This window comes from Lissotriton helveticus, chromosome 5_1 (genome assembly GCF_964261635.1).
Source record: "Lissotriton helveticus chromosome 5_1, aLisHel1.1, whole genome shotgun sequence".
NCBI lineage: Eukaryota > Metazoa > Chordata > Amphibia > Caudata > Salamandridae > Lissotriton > Lissotriton helveticus.
The window spans coordinates 1,694,965,144-1,694,989,807 of record NC_136065.1 but is presented as its reverse complement, the minus strand read 5'-3'; the positions used below and the strand labels follow the sequence as shown (position 1 = coordinate 1,694,989,807).

Here is a 24,664-nt window from a genome sequence, read left to right as displayed (position 1 = left end):
TACAGTGTCAAGCCTTTCGCACAGGTTTACTGCTCACCTTTCTGTTGCTCGTTTCTGTATTTGGCTGTTAAAGTGGTGCTAATGAGGTGAAACCTTTGCCCAGATAGAGTTAACGTGTTACATTTCCTGAATAATGAGGTAATACTGACAGAAAATATGCTACATTGTGCTGCATAATTTTGTGTCCCAAGGCAAGTCTTGAAGCTTTTCAAGCATAGGTAAAATATCACTTGTGTGCCAATCTGAGTATCCTCAAGATACTGATGTTTGCCAGATTGTGATACGTCATTTTTTTGCCTAGAAGTTGCACATAACATGGTTGAGAGTTCTGGGCCCTGAGATACAACCTCAAAACTAATAGGGAGTTTATATACGGATGGAAGAGTTGAAAACTGTACAAAACTTTACCTTAGGTTTCTTTAAAAGTTCCACATAGCCAGTGCCACTGGAATTATGCCGCAGAGAAGGAACTACTTATATAGTAGAGTTGCCGAAATTATGTGGTAAGAAGACGCAAATTATGAATGACTCCTTTCACTAAAGTACCCCGCGCCCCCAAAGACTGAATGGCAGGTACTCTGTAACCAGGGCTTTAAGTGGGCCGGGTCTCAAGGGGTCTGAGCACCGGCAGTTTTTTTCAAGGGGCCTCGAAACGGGTCTCTATCGGGCTCTGTTTTGAGCCCTGGCACAGGCGGTCCATTTTTTCCCCCAGATTGCGGTGACAGCAGGCCGGGAAAAATTGCCAGGATGCAAAACAAAGCCCGATAGAGACCCGTTTCGAGACAGCCTGCACATCGATGTGCGCTGCTCACACTGGTCACTTCTCACTAGTGGAGAAGTTATGGCGTCATGCCAGGTGAGCGTTGTGGAGGAAGGGAAATCCTTTAAAGAGTCATTTTCTTTCTGGATTTCCATTCTCTTTCTGAAACGCAAGAGCAGCAACATTGTGGTAGGGTCAGCAGGGCTTTAATTGGAAGCTTTCTCAATATTATATACAAGCCATAGCTTATTATATCTTCTGCAATTAATAACCATTGACAAAGCCAATAGTCCTTACTTGTTGTAGGTATGATGTTACTTGTTGTATCACATATCTGGATGCCATGACCGAAACAGCAAAAAACAAGACGGGCGGCACACTATGCTAAGCACAGATTTTTAGTGTGAGTGTTTTAAAGCCACGCCCCTAATTACACTGGCCACGCCCCTTTGAGAGACCCCCCAGTTTTTTCATCCCACTTAAAGCCCTGTCTGTAACTCAGATGGGAATCACAGACAGAAGAGAAAGACTGAACAATGACAATTATGAGAAAAGCAACATTGCCATTGCAAGCACATCATTCCTGGTAGGAAAATTAAACATTTCTCAGCTCTGCTCCACATGATCATCGACTTAATGGTTGAGTAGATGTAACATGGATCTAGCTAGGCGACCAAAAGTACAAAAGGCTTAAATAAAAAAAATGCACAAAAGGCTCTTTGAACACTTTTGTAGTCAATTCTACCAGACCGGTGTCTGAAGTAAAAAGAAAGTGTAGGGTTTTCATGCCCATCTTCATTGAAAACTATTGGCTTCCATTACAGGGGAGGAAGATTAACGTACTCCAAATCATTACGCATGAAGCACTCTACAGGGAGTTCCCTGCTTAACCAGCTAAAAAAGAGGCGTGCAAAGCACACCCACAGAAGCATAAGCCTAGATCATTTTACTATACATATTATGCTACTTTCCATGTTTATAGTGGAAAGCGTATTCAACACCGCTGCTCTCGTGTTACATACTTGAGCCTGTATAATGCATTAGATGCCCTGTCCCACACTGCAGTCTCCCTAAACTGGGTGTGCTAGGTGCCACTGGGACAGTACTCCCTTCTACAGTCCAGGCACATCCTTACCCCTCCCTCTCTTCCTGCACGACTGACCAGCGTATTAGTGACTGGGGTACTAGCCCCTTGGTGGCTCTGGTCAGCCTTTCACTGCCATCCTGAGTTTGAAAGAGGGGGCAGTGATTCCCACGGCAAGCAGGTATTGTCAGTGAGTCAGTGCGTGCACACGACTGAGGGTCCTTGGGAACTCCTTGCATCCTTCAAAGCCCTCGGGAGTGCACTGGCCAGCTCTCTTTGGCTCACAATCATTGCACCAGTGCCCGAGAGTTCTCATTTCCATGGGCCCATGCCTACAAACTCATGAGGGAAGCACATTTGTAATCATGCTGTGCATATTGCTGTTACTGCACCTATTATCTCCTCAAATGGTTACAGTAATATGTGCTTTGTGGGGCTCGCAATGTTTGTGGGGGGCTCTGTGTGGGTGTGTGGGGGGCTCGCAGTGTGAGGGGGCTCTGTGTGGGTGTGTGGGGGGGCCTGTGTGTGGGGGGGCCTCTGTGTGGGTGTGTGGGGGGGCTCTGTGTGGGTGTGTGGGGGGGCTCTGTGTGGGTGTGTGGGGGGGCTCTGTGTTGTTGTGTGTGTGGGGGGCTCTGGGTGTGTGTGTGTGTGTGGCTCTGGGTGTGTGTGTGTGGCTCTGGGTGTGTGTGTGTGTGGCTCTGGGTGTGTGGCTCTGGGTGTGTGTGTGGCTCTGGGTGTGTGTGTGTGGTAGTAATTGCTGTCTGCTGAGCTCATCCGTAGGGTACAATCAGTGTCACATTTGCGAGAGATAAAGCTAATGGCAATGTAAATAACAATACCATGTATTTATCTGTTTTCAAAACCAACACATAAATACAAATTTTGTCATTTACAATGCAGATAGCTCAAACTTTTCCTAAGGCGAAACCATTGCATTGTAAATGCTTGTTTATGAATTGGGATATGATTTGAGAAGGCAGGCATAATTATTTCTTCGCCATGAGGGCACTCCCTGACAAACTCTGGTGGCCAGTCTTTTTCAGCTAGAAGGATGTCATAGCCCTTGGAGAGATTATCCCAAAATAGTCCCCTTATTTTTCTAGTCTTATCCCCTTCTATACGTAAAGTTATTTCATATATTTTGTGAGGTTTGCTAACTCTGGTGTCTGCAGTTTCTACTTGAAGATATTCATTCGTGTCCACTGTCTCCAGAAGATTCATAAGGACTTTGCGAGCTATGCTCACTTCTGCTGCGCTGTCTAGCATTGTCTGAGCCCATTCTCCGTTTTTCAGTTGTGTCCTCAGTATTCTCGGCATTGTTAACTACCTTGATACTGGCTACCTTCTTTTTTGGAAATTGTAGTTTCTTTTTTAGATGAGCAGATTCCTTGTCTTTGGACTTGGCGTGCTCTTCTCTTTGTTCTGATCGTCCTCTTCTTTCCGATTTCTGCGAGGAAGTCTGAAAAGATTGAGAGGGACGTGTATCAATGTCTTGATATCTATCAGGCTTCTTTATATTAGCCCTATTTCTAAGGTTATATCTTTTCCCAGAGGGGTCACTTTGGGGTGACCTGTGTCTTTGGTTCGGAGATTTTTCTCTCCACCGAGGAGACCTTCCTCTGGACTGGAATTTCTTTTCTTTAGGATTGGATTGTTTGTTTCCATCCCAGCTCTTTTTTTGTGATGTTGAATTATTATTAAAAAAAAAATTCCAGGACTTTCAATCAGTTGTGGTTTTACTGGTATCCACCTAAACTATCTCTACCTAGTTCCTCATAGGATTTTTCTATAATTCTGGCAATTTCAGCTGGTTGGTCTGCTATATCTGTCTCCTTTAACCTCTGGCGGATCGCCACGTTTGCTGCTTCTCCCTTTATGTTGGCTAATAATATAGCCGAGACCTGCTTGAAGTCTTTTAGTAATTTCATACCAAGAGTTAAAGCGGGTTCTGGACCGTATTCGTCTTGAATTTGTTTTAGCACATCTGGTATTACCGAAATGGATGGAACACCGTGCGTTTTTGTGTAGATGGAAGCAAAGACTGTACCCCAAGTGTCACAGTCCTCCACGTGTGGTGCGATTCCCATTGGAAGACAGATAGTCAGAATCCTGTGTTTTTCTAACGGGGTGGTGTCTGGAAACACCGCCTCTATTTGGGTGATTTTTTGTGCTAACCAGAATGGTATTTGTTCCCGTTTAGCTGGTACTTTACCTAGGCAGGATTGTATGTTCTGTGGTGTAATTTTATTTGTGTTCCCCTGATGAGGGGTCAGCTGTGGAATTTTAATTGCTGGTTGAATTGTTGAAGTCCGCATCACATATTGGACTAATTGTCTATGTAATTTTATTAATTGTTTTAGCTGTGTTAAAAGCTCTGCTGCAGACATCCTATCGATGTCTGGATGTGGTGTGTATCCGGCTAGGACCGGCCACGTTGCTCCTGGTCTACCTAATGGACCGAGCCTGGTGATGTGATTATTATGTTTTAGGGCGCCATTAAATAAGAGCAGATGCTCTTGAAATTTAAGTGGTACTTCCACCTCCTCGAAAGGAGTGTACTCATTAGGAGGTTCCTCTGTTTTGTAATAGTGGAAGACCTTTGTTACAGCATTTGCTGCTGGAAAGTGTATCCATGAATAGAATACCTCTGTCTGCCGATATTCGTGTGCCTCAATTACAAATATGACTGTGCCACCTCTAGGTGTCAGTCCATTTTCTATAAGTTTTAAAGTTATAGATTTTCTTGTGTTGACCGGGATGATTATTATACCCGGGTCTGCTTCTTGCATAGCAGTATCAGCTGCTGCGAGTTCAGTTGCTATTCTAACTGCCTCTCTTTCTCCTTCACTGTCTGACATTGTACTGTCCAGAAGGTTATTTTGTTTGTTTGCAGATCAGGTTCTTATGGAAACAAAGATTAGATGCACAATATTTTGGAACAGTGTATCCTTCAACGTTGACTAAACCAAGGACCATACATAGGAGTTTCCTCCTGCGAGGTCTGGCGGATATTACCTTTCACCCACTCCAGACGTCTTTGGAGTATTATGGGAAAAAAGGGGTCTGAGTGAAAAAGCACGACTGAGTTACTCTAAATGTCTTACGTTAGTTTTATCGCCTATCCAAACACGTTGGGCGCCATGTAGTGTAGTTCCTATTATCCCAATAGGCTCTGCGCATTGGAATAATACCTTCAATAGTATAGGCCTAGACCAGACGTTAACTAGGTCTTCTATTGTCGATATTAGACTTAAAGTTTTGGGTTTGCCAGCTAGCTCAGAGTTCACTAGACACTTTCTCGAATAGGCAAGGAGGAGTTGAACCTCCCTGGATAGACAAGAAGGGATTTAGTTTCTGACAACCATAGAACATGACAACTTTGCTCTCCCCTAATCAAGAGTGTATCTCTAGAGTCGTGTGAAAACAAAAGACGACTTATTTTACTCAGTCAGTACGTGCATTCTTAGTCTCACCAGATTGTAGAGAAAAGGAAGAGACGGGCGTGTTCAATAAAAGATGGTATTTATTGATCAGTCTCTTTTCTCATACAAGAGAAATGGATCGATATTATTGCAATACTTATGGTTAAGTAAAGTGCATACATTGAAAGCAGAAGTATAAAATAATACTGTAAAAACATTGATATGGTTTCTAAGCCATATGATGGGTTAAAATGGATAGAATAGATACATACACATATACATTTGACTAATCGTACTCAACTGGTGTTTCTAACTACGCCTACCCCAGATGTACCTGACCTAAGCCTAATACGTGGGCGGGAATAGAAAGTAGCAGTTTAAGTTAAGTTTGTTTTGCCAAGTGACTGACTCAAGAATTCTCTGCAAGGGGTTATTCAGTTCCGTACCTGGAGTCTAGGATGAATGAGGGATGGTATCTCTCGTCTCTGGTCTCGATATTCCAGGCTGCCTGCGAGGGCTACCCGGAAGCGCCGGAGCTGGATTTCTCGGCAGGAGAAAGCAGCGTCTCGTTCTCAGCGCGTCAGGAAGGCGGGGCTGCGCCAGCGGGGTCTGCTCTGGGCTTCGGCAAGTCTGGCTGCTCCGATCTCGTCACCACCGCGTGTGTTTGCATAGGGCAATATCGGTAATATTTATACCTTTAAGGTGCCGAGATTGACGTAAGGATGGACATAGATACGTCAATAAGGATGTCATACGACCTGGTCGTTAGCACATTCTTTTGCTGAAGTTCTCGGTGAAATCAAAACAATGGCCGCAGGGTTTTTCCCAGGTTGTCATAGGTTTGATTTGTTTTGAGAACTCCGTATGCCTTATCAGGGGCTGGAGGAATATCGCTTGTCTAATTAGATGGCAAGCGTTATGACCTAATCAGATAACACGTTCCTGTGCCGTAGTTCGGCCTCATCAGATAACGGTTTCTGCATCATGGGGGTTTTCTGCCTCATGGGATGGCTGCTAGTTAACTTGTTAACCAGAATAGGGTCAGGAATAGGGGGATCGATACAGAACCTATAGGAATACATCACACTATTTGTTGCTTTCGCTCCACAACATAAGGGAAATCCCATTTCAAAATCAGGAATAGCCAGATGGATAGTTAAATGCATTCAAATATGCTATCAAAAAGCTAAACGCACTCTAACAGTTCCCCCAAACGCACACTCAACGCGCAAAATGGGGGCATCCATGTCATTCCTAGGAAACATTCCCCTAGAAGACATATGTAAGGCAGCTACATGGTCTACCATACACACTTTCACTAAACACTACTGTGTAGACGTGCAAGCAAAGCAGCAAGCTGCTGTAGGCCAGGCTGTCCTTAAAACTCTTTTTCAAACTGCTGCAGCTGGTACAGGTGACCACCACTAGAGGAGATACTGCTATACAGTCTATGCACAGATATGAATTCAGCAGCCCACATGCCTCGAACGGAATATGCTACTTACCAGTATGCCTCTGTTCTTGACATGTAGGGCTGCTGACATTCATATCGCCCACCCTCCTCCCCGGTGCCTGTCACAGCTGCAGTACTTTCCTACATACATTTACATGGTCATCTCTTACTTTCTATACTCCATCTTTGCCACAATGGCGAAAAACAATCTGAGGATGGAGAGGATGCCCATGCGCATTGTAGTCCAGGGGAGGAGTCCCGTATCTCGTGATACTTCGAAGACTCTTCCAGGACAATAAGGTGCAATCATCCGGACCCAACACTAGGCGGCGATCTATGCACGGATATGAATGTCAGCAGCCCTACATGCCAAGAACAGATGCATACTGGTAAGTAGCATATTCCATCTGCTCTCTGAGTATAGAACCATACGCCCTCTGGCCTCCAGAACCAGCTGTGTCCAGGCGTCTCTGGGGCCTCCAGACCTTCTGGCAAACTCAAAGGCCCACCAGAATTTCAGAGGGGCAGAAAGGAGACCATCATTGCCCAGACTTGCGCCTCTTTTATTCACCTCCTCACATGCTCTAGTGTGTGCTGTGCTCAACTGTTCTATCGAAGACTTTTATGCCAGCATGCTTGTATACTGCACATCAAAACCTAACCAATACAGCAAACATTTGACGATTCTGTTTAAGGATCCAGCACACATGGAATGGGACTTGGCATTCTGTGGGTTTGGTAGTTATAAGGAAAATCCTACCTCCACAGTGATAAATTAAACCCATCCTGGCGGGTAGGAATTCCTTTTAGTAAATCACAGTCTCGGGAGGCTAGAAAAAAGATTATTGCTATTTATATTGTGTTTTGCTGATATGGTACATAAAACCTGAAAATAAAATGTATGAAACATTAAAAATTCGAATTATTTTAACGGGAAACATCCTTTACAACGCAACTTTTACCACGCAGTGCCTTTACGACGCAACTTTTACAACGCAAACCATTACAACGCATTGCGCTGGGGGGGCGCTCTAGGATAGGGAATAAGTTTAATTTACTATCCAACACCTTCCCTAGTGTCCACGGGGACTGGAGTTGGAATAGTAAATTAAACTATTCACTATCCAGCACCCCAAAGCGCTATGCGTTGTAAAGGTTTGCGTTGTAAAAACCGCGTTGTAAAGGCATGCGTGGTAAAAGCATGCGTTGTAAAGTCATACATCCATTTTAACACATGTTTTTAGCTGGTTGTGAACGTGAGCTCTACGCACGTTTGGATTAAATCTGTGAACCTTGAGCGCTCCTACTGGTGCTCTTGGTTTGTGTGCTGATGATGGTGAGAATGTAGACATAGGTCACCGACTCACGCCTGTTTGTCGTGGTGGTCCTTATGAGCTCAGAATTGCGCTTGCAGAGCAGTTTGTTCAAAGTCTTCCCTCTCGCGTCCCATTGCAGGAGGCAGAGGTGGAGGTGGAGGTGGAGTCTGTGCCCACAGTCAGCAGCTCGCTGTACCTGGAGGACTCCGGCATCGGAAGCGCCTCAAGCAGTCCACAGGGCGGCTCCGGCAGCCCCCAGAACGTGCCCGACAGTCCACAGAGAAGCCCCGACAGTAAGAACCAGGACTGTTCATTTATCCATGTGTGTCTATGGGTGTCCGGTCATCTGCTCACTGTACCTGTCTCCTGACTCTTCTGTCCTTCTGACCGTCTTCTATGTGGCATGTCTGTCTACCCCCTGACCTCTCTGTCCCCTGTCCCACTGACCGTCTTCTGTGTGGTTTGTCCATCTACCCCCAGACTCACTGTCCTCTCTATCCACTGGTCCCACTGACCGTCTTCTGTGTGGTTTGTCCGTCTACCCCCTGACTCACTGTTCTCTCTGTCCACTGGTCCCTCTGACCTTGCTGCAAGTGTATTTGTCAGTCTGTTCCTCTTACCCTCACCTGTCCATGTCTTCACCTCTTTGGTCCCTGTTGTCTTGACCCATATGTCTGTCTTCTTTATTTTTTTATTATATTTTTATTTTTTTATTTATTGTCTACTGCCTCAGTACTGTTATCATTCTATACCGCATGCCTTTCACATCCCTTTACATATGTATAGAAATCTTGCAATCAGTGCACACCCGTAAAGACTTGAATCAAGTGTTATAACATTTCTAACCTTAAATTCAGCTGTCACTCACCGTCGAGCAGTGCTGGAATTTGAAACAAATAATCTGGGAAGCCAGAAATTGGGGTATAAGATGTGGCAGAGGAAAGGTGATGGAGTGACGAGAAGTGGGGTTTGAAGAGCCGAGTCTGACAGTCAAAAATAGGCATTTATTAAAAAAAATCTGCTGCAAAGATATTGCCAATAAGGACCAATGTGACAGAATATCTGTTCTAGATTACTTGATTGGTCACAAAGTGGCTACATCTTAAAATATTTTACACTGTTAAGACACCTGGTGCAGAGATCATTGTGTGCCCAGCAATTTTGAGGGATTATAATAGCAGTAAAATAACTCTGTTTTGGAACAATTCTGTTTTTTGTCCACTCACAGTTTGGATTCAGAAAGTAGCATAGATGGTTAATGTGCGTGCTGCAGAGTACATCGTGTAACATGCAGATCACAGATATGTTTTTTAGATAGGGAAGTGGATTACTGCTTTTGACACGAGATCATTTTGTAACTCGAGTTCATAAGTTGCAAACCTTTGAATATATCAGCATCAAGGAGCTCCATGTAAACTGTAAGTCATGGTTTTAGATCCTTGTCGTTTTTTCTCTATCTGCTGTTACTCTAAGATCGTAAAGAATGTTTCCTTTGGGAAATAATAAAGCCTTATTAGTACAGACAATTACAATCACTGTGTTAAGTTTGATGTTCTGTGTTTCTCCAGACTCTAAACTCTCAACATAGGTCTACAAGTATGGATTAAATGTGATTCCTATAACTTATAAGTTATAACGCTCATTATTGTATGTACCATTTCCTGTACATTGATGTACACACGTATGATTTATGGAAAAAGTGTGTGTGTGCGTGTGCATGTGTGTGTGTGTGTGTGTGAGTGTGTGGGTGTTGTAAAGTGCTCTTATTCCCCACACTGGGAAGAGTAGCGCTATAAGAGTTAAATAAAAAAAATAATAGGTGCATTTACATAAATGTCTGTTTGATTATTTATGCAAACAGATAAATCTTATATTCTTACAGTGCAAGCACATCTCTTACATAGACAGTTGAACCAAGTTAAAGACATGCCTCCGAATCATAGTTTCTCTATGGACCTAGGCGTTAGCCTCCTGATAGCTCCCATGCCGTATTCTGACAACAAAAGTTGGGCTGATAGCCCTTTAAATCAGGCCTTTGTTTTAGGCTCAGTTGGAACTGTATGTAAGAAAAGCACCTGCAGACTGCACATTGTTACTGTGAACGAAATACAGAAAAATGTGCGGCTGCTGCTGAAATGTGTTGTGGTGTCAGAGAATGACACCAGGACAAATTCAGCAGAAATACCTGCCAGAACCGGGAACCGTCACGCTCCTCCTACTTTCCAGCACTGTTGTCAAGTCAATCCCCTCTTGCACATGAGATGTGAGCACCTAGGGGGGGCACTGATTTGGATTAGAGCCGGGGTTCCTTTCCAAGCGACTAGACAAGTAATTGACCCGGAGGGCAGGTTTGTGGCCGTGGAGGGGAAGCTTAGGGGACGAGACATAGTATTATGCAGTGTGTACGCACCCAACATTGATCAACCAGCCTTTCTAACAAAACTTTCAGGGACACTAGCGAGTTACTTGGCAGGCCCTATAGTCATGGGAGGAGATTTTAACTCCATAGCAGACACCATATTGGACAGATCCCACCCACCACTGGGAGCCTCGCCAGTGCATCGACTGGCGAAGCGCAGGCTTGACTGGCAGGAGAGATGGAAGTTGGTGGATGCTTGGAGAACACTGCACCCGACGTTGAGAGACTACTCATATGACTCCAGTCTGCATGATCTTCACGTCTGTCTGGACGTGTTTCTATGCTCCCAGCTCGTGGTCTCTACTGTGACACATGCTGAATATTTGACTCGCACGTTGTCCGACCACAACCCCCTCTTATTGCAGTTAAACTGGATGACCGAGACCTCACGGGTCCCAACATGGCAGTTACGACCGGACACCCTGGACGACCTACCGTTCAAGGAAGCGCTTGGGGAGAGAATCACTCATTACTTTGAGGAGAATGATGGCACCACGTCCTCCAGAGCGATGGAGTGGAACGCCTTCAAGGTTGTCATCAGAGGCCATTGTATTGGTAACTATGCGGGAGTCCGAAAGACGCTCTTAGATGACTTGGATAAGGCCGAAGGAGCGCTGCGGAAAGTCGAGTTAGCTCGTCCTAACCATCCCGAGCTGCAGGAAACTGTTAGCGTGGCCAAGGAAGCGGTAGCGGTAGAAATGGAACGGCTCCGGAGTTTTGATCATAAGACCTATCTCACGAGGGCGCTGGCCGAGGGGGACAAGGCAGGAATGATGCTGGCCTGGTTAGCTAACCCACATAGGCGTAATCACCCGATCTTGGCCATAGAAGAAGAAGGGGGAGGTGTCTGCACTACCCAAGCAGAGATTTTGGACAGTTTTCGGTTATACTATGAAAGACTATACGAGAGCGGACTAGAGAGACAGGGGGCTGAGATTGACGCCTTTTTGGAGGGACTGCAATTGCCACAGCTGGATCAAGAACAATCAGACGACCCGGGCAGAGATATTACTCTGGGAGAAATAGGGAGGGCGGTGAAGCAGATGGCTCGAAATAAGTCGCCGGGACTGGATGGCTTACCCATAGAGTTTTACAGTAAATACCTGGAGCAATTGGCTCCGTGGCTCCAAGCAGTATATAAGGAAGCTAGGTCGAGAGGGAGGTTGCCTCAGTCCATGTGCGAAGCATTAATGATCCCATTGCTGAAGCCAGGGAGGGAGAGTAGATACCTGGCATCTTATCGACCGCTGTCCATGTTGACGACGGACTATAAAATCCTGAGCAAAACACTAGCCAATAGACTGCTGAGCCACATGACGAAGTTGATACACAGTGATCAATCTGGCTTTATTCCCACGCGAAACACCACCATTAATATTCGACGGTTGATACGACTAATGGGCGATAGCTGTCAGAGACGAGCCAGCCTTTAGTGTTGTCCGTTGATATTGAAAAGTCGTTTGACAGTTTGGAATGGGAGTATCTTTACAGGGTCATGAAGAGATTCGGTCTGGGAGATGGATATATAGGTTGGACAAAAGTGTTATACACGTCGGCGACAGCGCGGGTCAAAATAGGCTCCCTAATCTCGAACCAGTATCAAGTGGGTCATGGTACTAGACAGGGCTGCTCGTTGTCTCCTCTGCTATTTGCATTGGCGATGGAACCATTTGCAGCGGAAGCACGGTCGAGACGATACTATCAGGGACTAGTTCACAGGGGACGCCCGCAGGCTATATCGCTGTATGCGGACGACCTTTTATTATTCCTGGAGGATGCGGGTGAGGCGCTGGCGGGAGCTGAAAGGCTTCTTGACCTTTTTGGCGGGCTATCAGGATTAAAGGTTAACTGGACCAAATCCTGTTTATTCCCACTCCGACAAGGAGAGAAGCGGCCTACTAATCGCCCCCTACTCAAATGGGAGCCGACCTGTTTGAAATACCTGGGAGTATATGTGTACCATTCGGTGGCGGATATGCTAGAGGGCAATGTGGGCCGCTGTGTCCGGGCGTTGAGAGGAAATATGACCTTCTGGGCCACTCTTCCTCTCTCGGTGACAGGCCGTATCGCTTTACTGAAAATGGTGGCTCTACCGCGTCTCCTCTACTACTTCCGTACATTACCGGTGTGGATACCGGGCTCTGTTTTTCGGCAGTTGAGATCGTTGCTGATATCGTTTCTATGGGGCACGGGCAGACGCACAATAGCGTTGGATACGTTGATTAGACCAAAAGATGAGGGGGGCATGGCAGTGCCAGATTTTGAGTTTTATTATCTGGCGGCCCAACTGCAGGTCTTTACGCAGGAGGTGGCGAGGGTGTACCGAGGCCCGGAACAAGAGAGGGACGGAGGGGTCCCCCGGCATGTGCTTGCGTACATAACACTACAGCAGAGACTCCTCATTAGAGATCTCCCCCTAGAGGAGCAGACGTTCAGGCTCTGTTGGAATCGAGCGCGGCGTAGAGCGGGGTTAAGACATATGTATGCTCCTGAGATACCGTTGGGAATGGTGACTGCACTGCCCCACGGCGGCGACTGGTCGCGGCTGTAGGGGTGGGAAGATGCAGGGCTGCAGATGCTGGGAGACCTATATGAGGACGGGGTATTGCTGCCATATCAGACCTTGCAGGACCGATTCGACCTACCTAGAGGAGATTATCTGCTGCACGCTGCTGTGACCAGAGCCATGCAGGCGCACTGGGGGGTAGGCCTACAGGAACCTACCACGTCCATGGCCTGCCAATATACTATGATGGCGGCTGGCACTTATAAGGCAGTGACCTGCCTCTACTCTCGAATGATGCGAGAAACGTTACACCCGCTGACTACACTGAAGGCCAAATGGGAAACAGATCTCCAGCTGGAGATCCCTGACACAACTTGGGTGCAGCTGTTGAGGCGAGCAAGGAAGAGTACGAGGACTGCCCGCTTTCAATTGATACATTTTTATATCCTCCACAGGGCCTACCTCACACCGGGGAAAATTGGGAAATATTTTGGAGTGGAAAGTGCAGCCTGCCCCAGATGTAACACAGCGGGGGCGGACCTGGGCCATATGCTATGGGACTGCCCGCAATTACAAGATTATCGGCGGGAGATTGGGGAGACATTAAATACGGCAACAGACAGGGAGTTGCAATACACTAAAGCGATAAGGGTGTTGCATTGGTTTCCGCATACGCCCAGGAACAAGGTCACTAGTCAGTTTATAGATATGGGGTTAATATTGGCCAAGAGGGAAATAACTAGGAATTGGAAATCAAAGAAGGGACCCACGTATGATCATTGGTTTAATGAATGTCTTAAATGGGTGGCGAGCGAGAACACGTTAAGATATCAACTGGCCCGCCGCACAGCTGACGAGAAGGCGCTGGAAAGGGCAGCAGCATGGGAAGCGCTAGTGCAGGCGCTTAGAGATAGTACTGTGGAGGAGGACGAAGAGCACGCTAACTCAGGACCTAAAGATCCAGGGGCACGCTCTTTGTGAATAACACATCCCTCCTGGTAAAGACCACACGAATCTGATAACGGCGCATCCGGGCATAGGCGCAGGCGGGGGGAGGGAGGGGGAGTTGGGGAGTTGGGAAGTTGGGGGGGAGGAGAGGTTAGGGGAGGGGGTGGGGGTAAAATGGAAAAGCAGATGGTAGACATTCTAGCAAAAGGAAACACAGAACTCAGGGGTTGTTGGGAGACGTATATTGATGTTTGATGCCGCCCGACCTCCGGGGTGTGGGCCATCTGGCTGTGTAGTTGAACCGCCCAAACGAACAATACGCGAGAGTGATAGATATGGAAAGTACTCATCAATGTATGGCATGTGTAAGATTTGGATCTGCAATAAAAACGATGTTAAAAAAAATGAGATGTGAGCACCTCTGTTAACAGACGTGGAGGGAGGGGCGGTGAAACTGTGTCTGGAGAGGAGGCCAAGAGAAAAGAATCAGGGAATCGGCGAAGGGACCCCCACCCGCCCTCGGTGCGACTAAGCATATTAGCACCCAGACCTTTTGACATCTGCCTCAGTCCATTAGCACCGCTGGTTATGCCTTACCCACTACATCTTCTCGTTTCTTTTCTGTTTGTGTTTTTTTTTTGTCATCCCTCCTGCTATCATGGTGATCTTTTGTCGGATTTCGCTTAGAGCACATCCAAATAGCCACCCTGGTGTGCATATCTTCTTTACCTGCCCTCCCCGCGTATGTGAAGTTGGCATATCTATTTTGGGATGCACCCAGTATTCAGGCTTTGCAACCACTTGCCACTCTATGGCGCAGAATGGGGTTTCCATGTTATGGCGATGCGCATTTCTGCTCATACCGGTGCAAGGTCGATACATTGACTATTGTGTTTATGCTTCTTTGAGCGTGGGGTCAGTCCCAGTAAGCGGTGGGGAGCCTCCTTTGCTATTGCCCTCTCTAACGCTATAGAGATGCATGACACAACCTCCTCCCAAAACTGACCCACCACAGGACACTGCCAGAACATATAATAAAATCCTGCCTCCTCTTCCGCACCCCTAGCACAGGAAGTGGTCCCTCTGGGGTAAATTCGCCCCATCCTTACAGAAGTCAAGTCGGTCTGGTGCAGGTAACTTATTTGAGTACATTTATTCTGGCATTCCAGACATTGGGTCCATCCCTTTGTAGTTGATTTGCCGTTCAAGTAGAGCTCCCACATCCCTCTGGGCCACGTTTACCGTCCTGACCTCCATATCAGTACCCTTTTGAAACTTCTCTTTATACCTGTCTTTGTGAGAGTGAGTGTCTGACTGTGAGCTCTATATTGCAGCTTCTGTGGCCTTCTCTTCACTCATCTGAGCTGGGCGTGCTCAGAAACAAAAACAGCAGAAACCTTCAACCATATTTCAGCCCTTGGATTAGCCCAGGTCAGGTGGGTGGCTGGGTTCAGAGACTACACACTGTGGTGAACATGTTCTGCTGTCTGTGTGTGTCCACTGTGAAGACGGTTCAGCCCTGCAATAGGCTGATACTAACCAAGCTCCTGGTGCATGTGAGCCCTCTTGGAGTGTCAAGTCCCACAGACTTGCATGGCAATCTGGTGAAGATAGATGTTCGAGGCATATGAGCTGCAGATTGTACACTTAGCAATAGATCGCCACCTGGTGTTGGGCTCAGATGATTGCAGGTTGTTGTCTTCTTGGAAGTAGTCTTTGTAGTCATGAGATAGGTGACTCCTCCCTTGGACAATACTGCGCATGGTCATCGACTCCATCCTTAGATTGTTTTTTTCCGCCACTGGGTTCGGATGAAAGTTTTCCGCTCCGGCTAGAAAACCCTTTTTCTGCATTTTCGAAGCGTGAAACTTTATATAAACTTTTTCGACATCGAATAGACTTTTCGACATCACCAGCTACATCCCGGTGCGTCGGCGCGGGCCGTTGGGCCTATCGTCGCCGTACGGCCTACGCCTCATGGACAGAACTCCATTCAAAGGATGCCCAGTATGTCGAGCAAAATTCCCTCATAGCGACCATCACGAGGTTTGCAACCTCTGTCTCTCTCCAGAACACGACGAGTCGACCTGCACAGCCTGTGCCTCCTTCCGATCGAAGAAGAACATTCGGGATCGGAGGGCCCGTCGACACGAGATGAGGAGATCAGCGCCAGCACCGGAGGCCATCTTTGAGGAGGAGATCGTCGAAGAAGACGTCTCCGAGGACGAGAACCCACTCGAAGATATTTCCGAGGACGAGGCTCCACTCGTCGCCGAGGAAGACTCGCCTGATCTCCAGATCATATTGGGAGCAGAGGACTCGGATGATTCCATTCCATCTCGACAACCCGTGAGTACCTCTGCCCCTGCACAACAGACACTGCCCAAACCAAAGGCAACGGTCAGCATTCCGCCCATGGGGCCCAGTCGAGACTGAAATTTACCCTCCGACGCCCCGCCTTCGGGCTCGGCTCTGAGGAAAAAGGCTACGCCTTCCGACGCCCCGGCGCAGAAAAAAACACGTGTGCCAATTCCACCTCCTCCATTGGCACCGAAACATCCTTCGACACCGAAGGACTCTTCAACACCGAAGCCAAAACGCCCTTCGGTGCCCAAACACCCTTCGGCACCCGATCCAAAAGACACATCGGTGCCGAAGCCAGGAACCGCACCGGACCCGAAAGCTTCGACTCCGAAACCCTCGGTTTCAAAAATAAGGAAGGGAAGCTAGATTCCGGCGCTGCAGGCCCAACACAACCTGTCTCCACGCCAAAATCTTCAATATCGGTACCAAAGACTCCAGACAAGCCTAAACCACCTTCGGCACCGAAAAAATTGCCACAGGACTCAATCACTCCTCCTAAGGCAAAGAACACTAAGCAACCCCTAACGGCACCAAAAAAATCGACGCCGAAGAAGATTATAGAAGAGGAAGATCTGTTTAGACCAGATCCTAGACAGAAAAAAGTCCATATTAATCCAAAAACTGGACATGTGGAAGCAATTCCTTATAAAAAAAGACCAGCAGACACACCACTTCCACCTGTGGTTCCTGCCAAGAAGGATTGTGCAACTTCTCCAATGCACCCTTCCTCTCCTTCACCTTCTTCCTCTCCTATTACTCCATATACTGAACCTATAACTTCTCCTGCTCAATCTCCTGCATCATCACAACACACTGACTAGGAGTATGATTTAGGTGGGGGGATGATGTACCAGACCCACATACATACCCTTTAGATGAGGATGTCAATCCAGAATATCCCAAAGATGACGATGCATATAATTTTCCACCAAACAATGCACCAGACATCCCTGATCCTCAGTACTACCCAACAAAACCTTCCCCTCCAGAGGATAGTATTGGGTTTAATCATCTATTAAACGGAGCTGCCCTTTACCATGGAGTTTCAATGCACTCTGATGCCATTGAGGAGGATTTCTTATTAGACACTTTTGAGCAATCACAAAGGTCTACTCAAATATTACCCATGATCAAAGGAGTCATTAAACATGCTCCAGACATTTTTAAAGATCCAGTACGATGTAGGGTGCTAAATCCCAGAATAGTTAAAAAGTATAGGCCAACACCAGCTGATCCAGTCTACATTAAGGGACATCTGCCACTAGACTCTTTAGTAGTGTCAAATGCACGTAAAAGAGCCAATTCCCAAACTTCTGGTGACACACCCCCGCCTGACAAAGAATCTAAAATTATTGATGCGTCAGGGAAACGGATTGCTGCGCAAGCAACAAACATATGGCGCATAGCAAACACACAAGCCTTACTCTCACGCTACAACAGGGCTCACTACGACCAACTAGAAAAATTAATGGAACACCTACCAGATCAATACAAAGATCAGGCAGCAGAGCTCTTACAAGAAGGCAAATTAATATCTAATGCCTCAATTAAATGCGCACTAGATGTAAATGACACAGCATCCAGAGCAGTTAATACTAGTGTTATTCTCAGACGTCATGCATGGTTACGCATTTCAGGTTTCAAACCAGAAGTACAAACTACCATCCTGAACCAGCCCTTCAATCAGAACCCGGAAGTAGACAACACACTAGAAAATATGAAGAAGGACACGGACACTGCTGAGTCTATGGGGGCATTACAATCCACCCAGACTAGAGGTTCTTTTCGCCGCTCCTCTTATAGAGGAGGCTCCAAGCAGACCGGCACAGATACCACATCAGCTTTTAAGACACACACACAAACCTCCTCTAATAAAGGCTACTTTAGAGGAGGATACAGAGGCAACAATAATAAGGGAAGAGGTAGAGGTAATAACAACAACCGCTCCTCTTCCACTCCCAAACAGTGACTTCCCTCTGTGGGGGGCAGACTATCACAGTTCCTACCTGTCTGGAATTCCATCACAACAGACAAGTGGGTAAGACAGATTATCCAACATGGCAACTGCCTAGAACTCACAGCAACCCCCCCAACATACCACCCCGGCAGCGTCCAATGTCCGCAGAACACATAACTCTGCTTCAACAGGAAGCTTGAGAAAGATGCTATTCAAGTGGCCCCTTTACAAGAACAAGGAACAGGAGTCTACTCCCTGTACTTTCTAATCTCCAAGAAGGACGGGACATTAAGACCAATTCTCGACCTCCGGCCCTTCAACCACTACATACAATCAGATCATTTTCACATGATCACTTTACAACAAGTACTCCCATTACTAGAACAGGAAGACTTTCTTACAACACTAGACCTAAAGGACGCCTATTTTCATGTTCCTATACATCCTGCGCACAGGAAGTATCTAAGATTTGTCATACAAGGACAACACTATCAGTTCAAAGTCCTTCCATTCGGGTTCACAACAGCACCACGAGTGTTTACAAAGTGCTTAGCAGTAGTAGCAGCACATCTCAGAAGACAACAGATACATGTCTTCCCTTACCTCGACGACTGGCTCATAAAAGCAAGATCGTTCAACCAGTGTGTACAACACACAAAACAAATGATTCAAAATTACACGACTTAGGGTTTACAATAAACTACACCAAGTCGCACCTAGAGCCTTCGCACGTTCATCAATATCTAGGAGCTACCATAGACACATCGGCAGCTCTAGCATATCCCAGTCAAGCCAGGATTCAAAGCATTCAGAACTTAGTCTCCCTTTTTCAATGCCAACACTCTCTTCAAGCCAGAGTGTTCATGAAACTAATAGGCATGATGGCGTCTTGCATCTTCATAGTTCCTCACGCAAGACTGCAAATGCGCCCACTACAAGAATGTCTAGCACAACAGTGGAATCAGGCTCAAGGTCAGCTCACAGACCTGGTGTTGGTGGACAGCGTACATATCGCTCTCTGCAATGGTGGAACACCAAAAACTTGACAAAGGGACGGCCGTTCCTAGACCCTGTTCCACAAATAGTGCTCACGACAGATGCATCCCTCACAGGATGGGGAGCCCATCTCTTGCATTATACCACACAAGGCCAATGGAACAACCAACAGAAACAGTTCCACATCAACCATTTAGAGTTGCTAGCAATTTTCCTAGCACTCAAAACTTTTCAAGTACAAGTACAAAACAAAGCTGTTCTAATCCGGACGGACAATATGACAGCCATGTATTATGTACAAAAACAGGGGGGACACACTCTCTGCAACTGTCCCAGCTTGCACAGAACATTTGGAGATGGGCCATCCCTCAAAACATACACCTGACAGTAGAACACCTTCCAGGAATTCACAATCAGATAGCAGATCTGTTGAGTCGTCAGTCACAACAGATTCACGAATGGGAGCTGCACCCACAAGTTCTCCAACCATTCTTCCAAAGGTGGGGGCATCCACAGATAGATCTGTTTGCCACCCACGAAAATGCAACATGCCCAAGCTTCGCCGCCGGTTTCCACACCCACAATCGGAGGGAAATGCGATATGGATGAACTGGTCAGGCAGATTTGCGTATGCTTTTCCGCCTCTCCCACTCATTCCACTAGTAGTACGCAAGCTCAGACAACAGTCTCTCAAACTAATACTAGTGGCCCCCACATGGGCACATCAGCCGTGGTTCACCACGCTCCTAGACCTCTCACTGGTTCCACATCAGAAATTACGGCTCAGGCCATCCTATTAACACAGAACCATGGAGAAATAAGGCACCCAGAACCAAACCAACTGAATTTGGCGATCTGGCTCCTGAGGTCTTAGAGTTTGGCTACTTAAACTTACCACCAGACTGTATGAACATAATCAAAGAAGCTAGAAGACCCACTACCAGAGCATGTTATGCTGCTAAGTGGAAATGATTTGCGATATACTGTAACAACAATCACATTGATCGACTGGATGTTTCCATCCAAAATATTATTTGCTACCTTCTACACCTACAAAGGTCCAATTTGGCTTATTCTTCCATACGCCTGCATCTAGCAGCAATTGCAGCATATTTACAAAATAGACAGCATCTATCTCTCTTTAGAGTACCTGCAACAAAAGCATTTATGGAAGGATTAAAACGAATAATCCCACCTAGGTTGCCACGTGCACCAGTATGGAACCTAAACGTGGTCCTTACAAGACTTATGTGTCCCCCTTTTTAGCCTTTACACAAGTGTGAACTGCAATTCCTAACATGGAAAACTGCCTTCCTTGTTGCAATCACCTCTCTCAGAAGAGTTCGTGAAATACAAGCATTCACAATAGAAGAACCATTTTTTCAAATACACCCTAACAAAGTGGTTCTTAGACCCAATCCAAAATTCCTGCCAAAAGTTATTACTCCTTTTCACCTTAACCAATCAGTAGATTTGCCAGTGTTTTTTCAAAAACCGGACTCTGTTGCAGAAAGGGCTTTACACACCGTAGATGTTAGAAGAGCTCTACTATACTACACAGACAGGACTAAATCCTTCAGAAAGACAAAACAACTATTTGTATCTTTCTCTCCCCCACACAAAGGCAATCCCATCTCTAAAGGAGGAATTGACAGATGGATTGTAAAGTGTATTCAAATATGCTACCTAAAAAGCTAAACGTCCACTAACGGTTCCTCCTAGAGCGCACTCCACTCGCAAACTAGGAGCCTCTAAGGCTTTCTTAGGAAACATACCATTCGAGGACATATGCAAGGCAGCAACATGGTCTACAATACACACCTTCACTAAACACTATTATGTTGATATGCAAGCCAAGCAGCAAGCTGCAGTAGGCCAAGCTGTCCTTAAAACACTTTTTCAGTATGCTGCAACGGATACAAGCGACCACCGCTAGGGGAGACACTGCTGCACAATCGTTGCTAAGTGTACAATCTGCAGCTCATATGCCTCGAACGGAATATGCTACTTACCAGTATGCATCTGTTCTTGGCATGTAGAGCTGCAGAGTTGTACACGCCCTCCCGCCTCCCCGGGACTTGTATCCGTTCCAGTACTCATCTTACTTAGATGCACACGCATGGACATCCTTTTCTCTTTACTTCTACTAACTCCATCATTTCCCATCATGGCGAAAAACAATCTGAGGATGGAGTCGATGACCATGCGCAGTATTGTCCAAGGGAGGAGTCACCTATCTCGTGACTACAAAGACTTCTTCCAAGAAGACAACAACCTGCAATCATCCGAGCCCAACACCAGGTGGCGATCTATTGCTAAGTGTACAACTCTGCAGCTATACATGCCAAGAACAGATGCATACTGGTAAGTAGCATATTCCTTCCATCTTCTGCACTGCAGTGCTCCTTTCTTTGAATCAAGCAGGACATGGGCAAATATCAGTCGGCCTGAGTTCGAATATAACATTGATATTCCCGAAAATCCTGTCTTTAATGACGTGCGGAGGATACTCGTACTTTACAAAAGGGGATGATGGACGGAGCATTTGATCAAATCAAACACTCACCCCCAGTCAACTGATCTGGGTTTTATCCATCACCATTCTTTAGCTCACTCTGCCACCCCAGTTCAGACATGGCCACATGCAAATCAGTCTGACCCTGTGCCTCATGGTAACAGTCCAGCCCGAACTGCCAAGCCATGTCCTCCCTGGACCGGAAAGAAGCATCCTGGGACCGGTTTCGGATTCATAATCCTCAACAGCCAGGCTATCTTGAATCCAGTGGCAAAATGAGCAAGGGACTCACGTCTGAGCATACCCTGCCAACTTAGGGCGAACAAAGCGATACAAAAGGGGATGATGGACGGAGCGTTTGAGCAAATCAAACACTCACCCCCAGTCAACTAATCTGGGTTTAATCCATCACCATTCTTTAGCTCACTCTGCCACCCCAGTTCAGACATGGCCACATGCAAATCAGTCTGACCCTGTGCCTCATGGGAAAAGTCCAGCCCGAACTGCCAAGCCATGTCCTCCCTGGACCGGAAACAAGCATCCTGGGACCGGTTTCAGATTCATAATCCTTAACAGCCAGGCTATCTTGAATCCAGTGGCAAAGAGAGCAAGGGACTCACGTCTGAGCATACCCTGCCAACTTAGGGCAAACAAAGCGATACAAAAGGGGATGATGGACGGAGCGTTTGAGCAAATCAAACACTCACCCCCTGTCAACTGATCTGGGTTTAATCCATCACCATTCTTTAGCTCACTCTGCCACCCCAGTTCAGACATGGCCACATGCAAATCAGTCTGACCCTGTGCCTCATGGGAACAGTCCAGCCTGAACTGCCAAGCCATGTCCTCGCTGGACCGGAAACAAGCATCCTGGAACCGGTTTCGGATTCATAATCCTCATCAGCCAGGCTATCTTAAATCCAGTGGCAAAGTGAGCAAGGGACTCACGTCTGAGCATACCCTGCCAATTTAGGGCGAACAAAGCGATACCAAAGGGGATGATGGACGGAGCGTTTGAGCAAATCAAACACTCACCCCCAGTCAACTGATCTGGGTTTAATCCATCACCATTCTTTAGCTCACTCCGCCACCCCAGTTCAGACATGGGATTATGCAAATCAGTCTGACCCTGTGCCTCATGGGAACAGTCCAGCCCGAACTGCCAAGCCATGTCCTCCCTGGACCGGATACTCGTCCTTTAGACTGAACTTCTGAAATTCATAAGTAGTTTATCCCCCTTTCAGAATGATTAGAAATTCCCAAATTATTGTCCTTTTGGGTAAAAATCCTGTCACTGAAGTGCAAGATCTAGGTAAGCGGTTGTGGTTTGTGCTATATTTTTTAGCACAAAATGCACCCTTGTGTCTAAAACCGATGAGAGGACGCATTTCAAACTAAACACAAGATTTGTGTTTCTCATAATTTCACAAAAATTCCACGTAATTAACCAAAAGAAAAATATGCACAATTCACACACTCCTAAAAAATTGCCAGAAACATGTTAGAGAGCTTAAACGACAGAGTATGGCCGGTATTTTGTAGTTTCTTTAGCGAGAAAGGAAGGGTATTCGTGCTTTTTCTGTATGCCACCTATAATATATGCTGTAGTGTGTCACATAAGAGGCTCAGTACCTGCTGTTTCAAAGCGGACTGCAAAATGACCCGCCTCCTCCGCAGCTGGCCACATCTCCTGTAAGTAGATTTCCAAAGGAGCGACATCTCACTCCTGCACCAAATGCACAGCATGCGTTGCTCGAAAAGCAATACCAGTACTTCGTTAAATTCATCATCATTTTTTTATTTTATTCCTTGTATTCCTCAATTTGCATGTTGTTTTACATCTTTTGTCACAAGGCCAACGTTTCATGCATAGTAAATTTCTGATTATGACGGCTACGCCAATCCAGGCTTTTTTGCTGCCACATGAAAATATACACGAACTTCCTCCATAGAAACAATGAATCATATATCCAATGCATTTCGGGCTCCCTTTTTCGCCCTTCATCAGGGATTTCACTGTGAATATTTAAAAAGGACAATATTAAATCCTATGCGACCCCACAATCACATTTCAAATATACATACATTCCACCTTGTGTGGTAATTTTGTAACGCACACTTTCCCGCCAAATGTGCATTTAACCTTCATAAACCCTGCCCCTCCCAATCTCCCTATCTGCATCACCTATGTATCTTGCTCCAGTTCAAACACCCCTCGTTCCCTCCCCAATCATACGTCAACCCAGAAAACCCTGCCGCTCATTTCCCTACGCACATCTAACGCTTCCCACTCACGAAGTTATCACAATTTCTCAACGCCTACCTCGATTCATCGTGACACGATTTTGCACATCTGACTCTCTCCGCCTCTAACAAGTTGATACGAGTATCCAGCCATGAGCCTGTTCTTATCTCCCATAATTCCCAGAGACCTCCCCTCTAGGTTGACCAATAGTTTGAGCTCCCGTAAACACGATAAATCGAGGTAGGCGTTGAGAAATTGTGATAACTCCGTAGGATTTAATATTGTCCTTTTTAAATATTCACAGTGAACTCGGCAGCCACAATCCCACTCAACCACCCATGCCGCGCTTGCATCACAACACACCTAAAGGAGCTCCACTGACTCCCCATTCACAAACGAGCACAGTTAAAGCTCCTCACCCACTACATAACATTAGCTCTTCAAACCTCAACCATTGCATCAGCTTTCACAAGCATTCCAGACATCTCCGCTTGTCCAGACTCCTATTCGCTCACATCCCACACATACAGAAAACCAGATCCAGTGGTTAAGCCGTCTCCTACTTCGCTCCTAAAGTGTGGAACGACCTACCACTCCACAAGAGAGCCTCTTCCTAACTTCTTGAATTCCACATGATGCAGAAGACCTGTCTTTTGGAGTAGTCCCACTAGGCCCTAGC

At 46.4% G+C, this 24,664-nt stretch overlaps 1 protein-coding gene across 1 annotated transcript in view; it reads left to right on the top strand.

Annotated features, from left to right (window-relative positions):
* The window catches only part of LOC144755746 (interferon regulatory factor 9-like), a 191,324-nt gene that overhangs the window by 82,821 nt on the left and 83,839 nt on the right, over positions 1-24,664 (top strand). Inside the window, exon 5 of the mRNA XM_078644956.1 lies at positions 8,175-8,328. Coding sequence (XP_078501082.1) covers positions 8,175-8,328 — 154 coding nt within the window. The remainder of the gene's footprint in view (positions 1-8,174; positions 8,329-24,664) is intronic.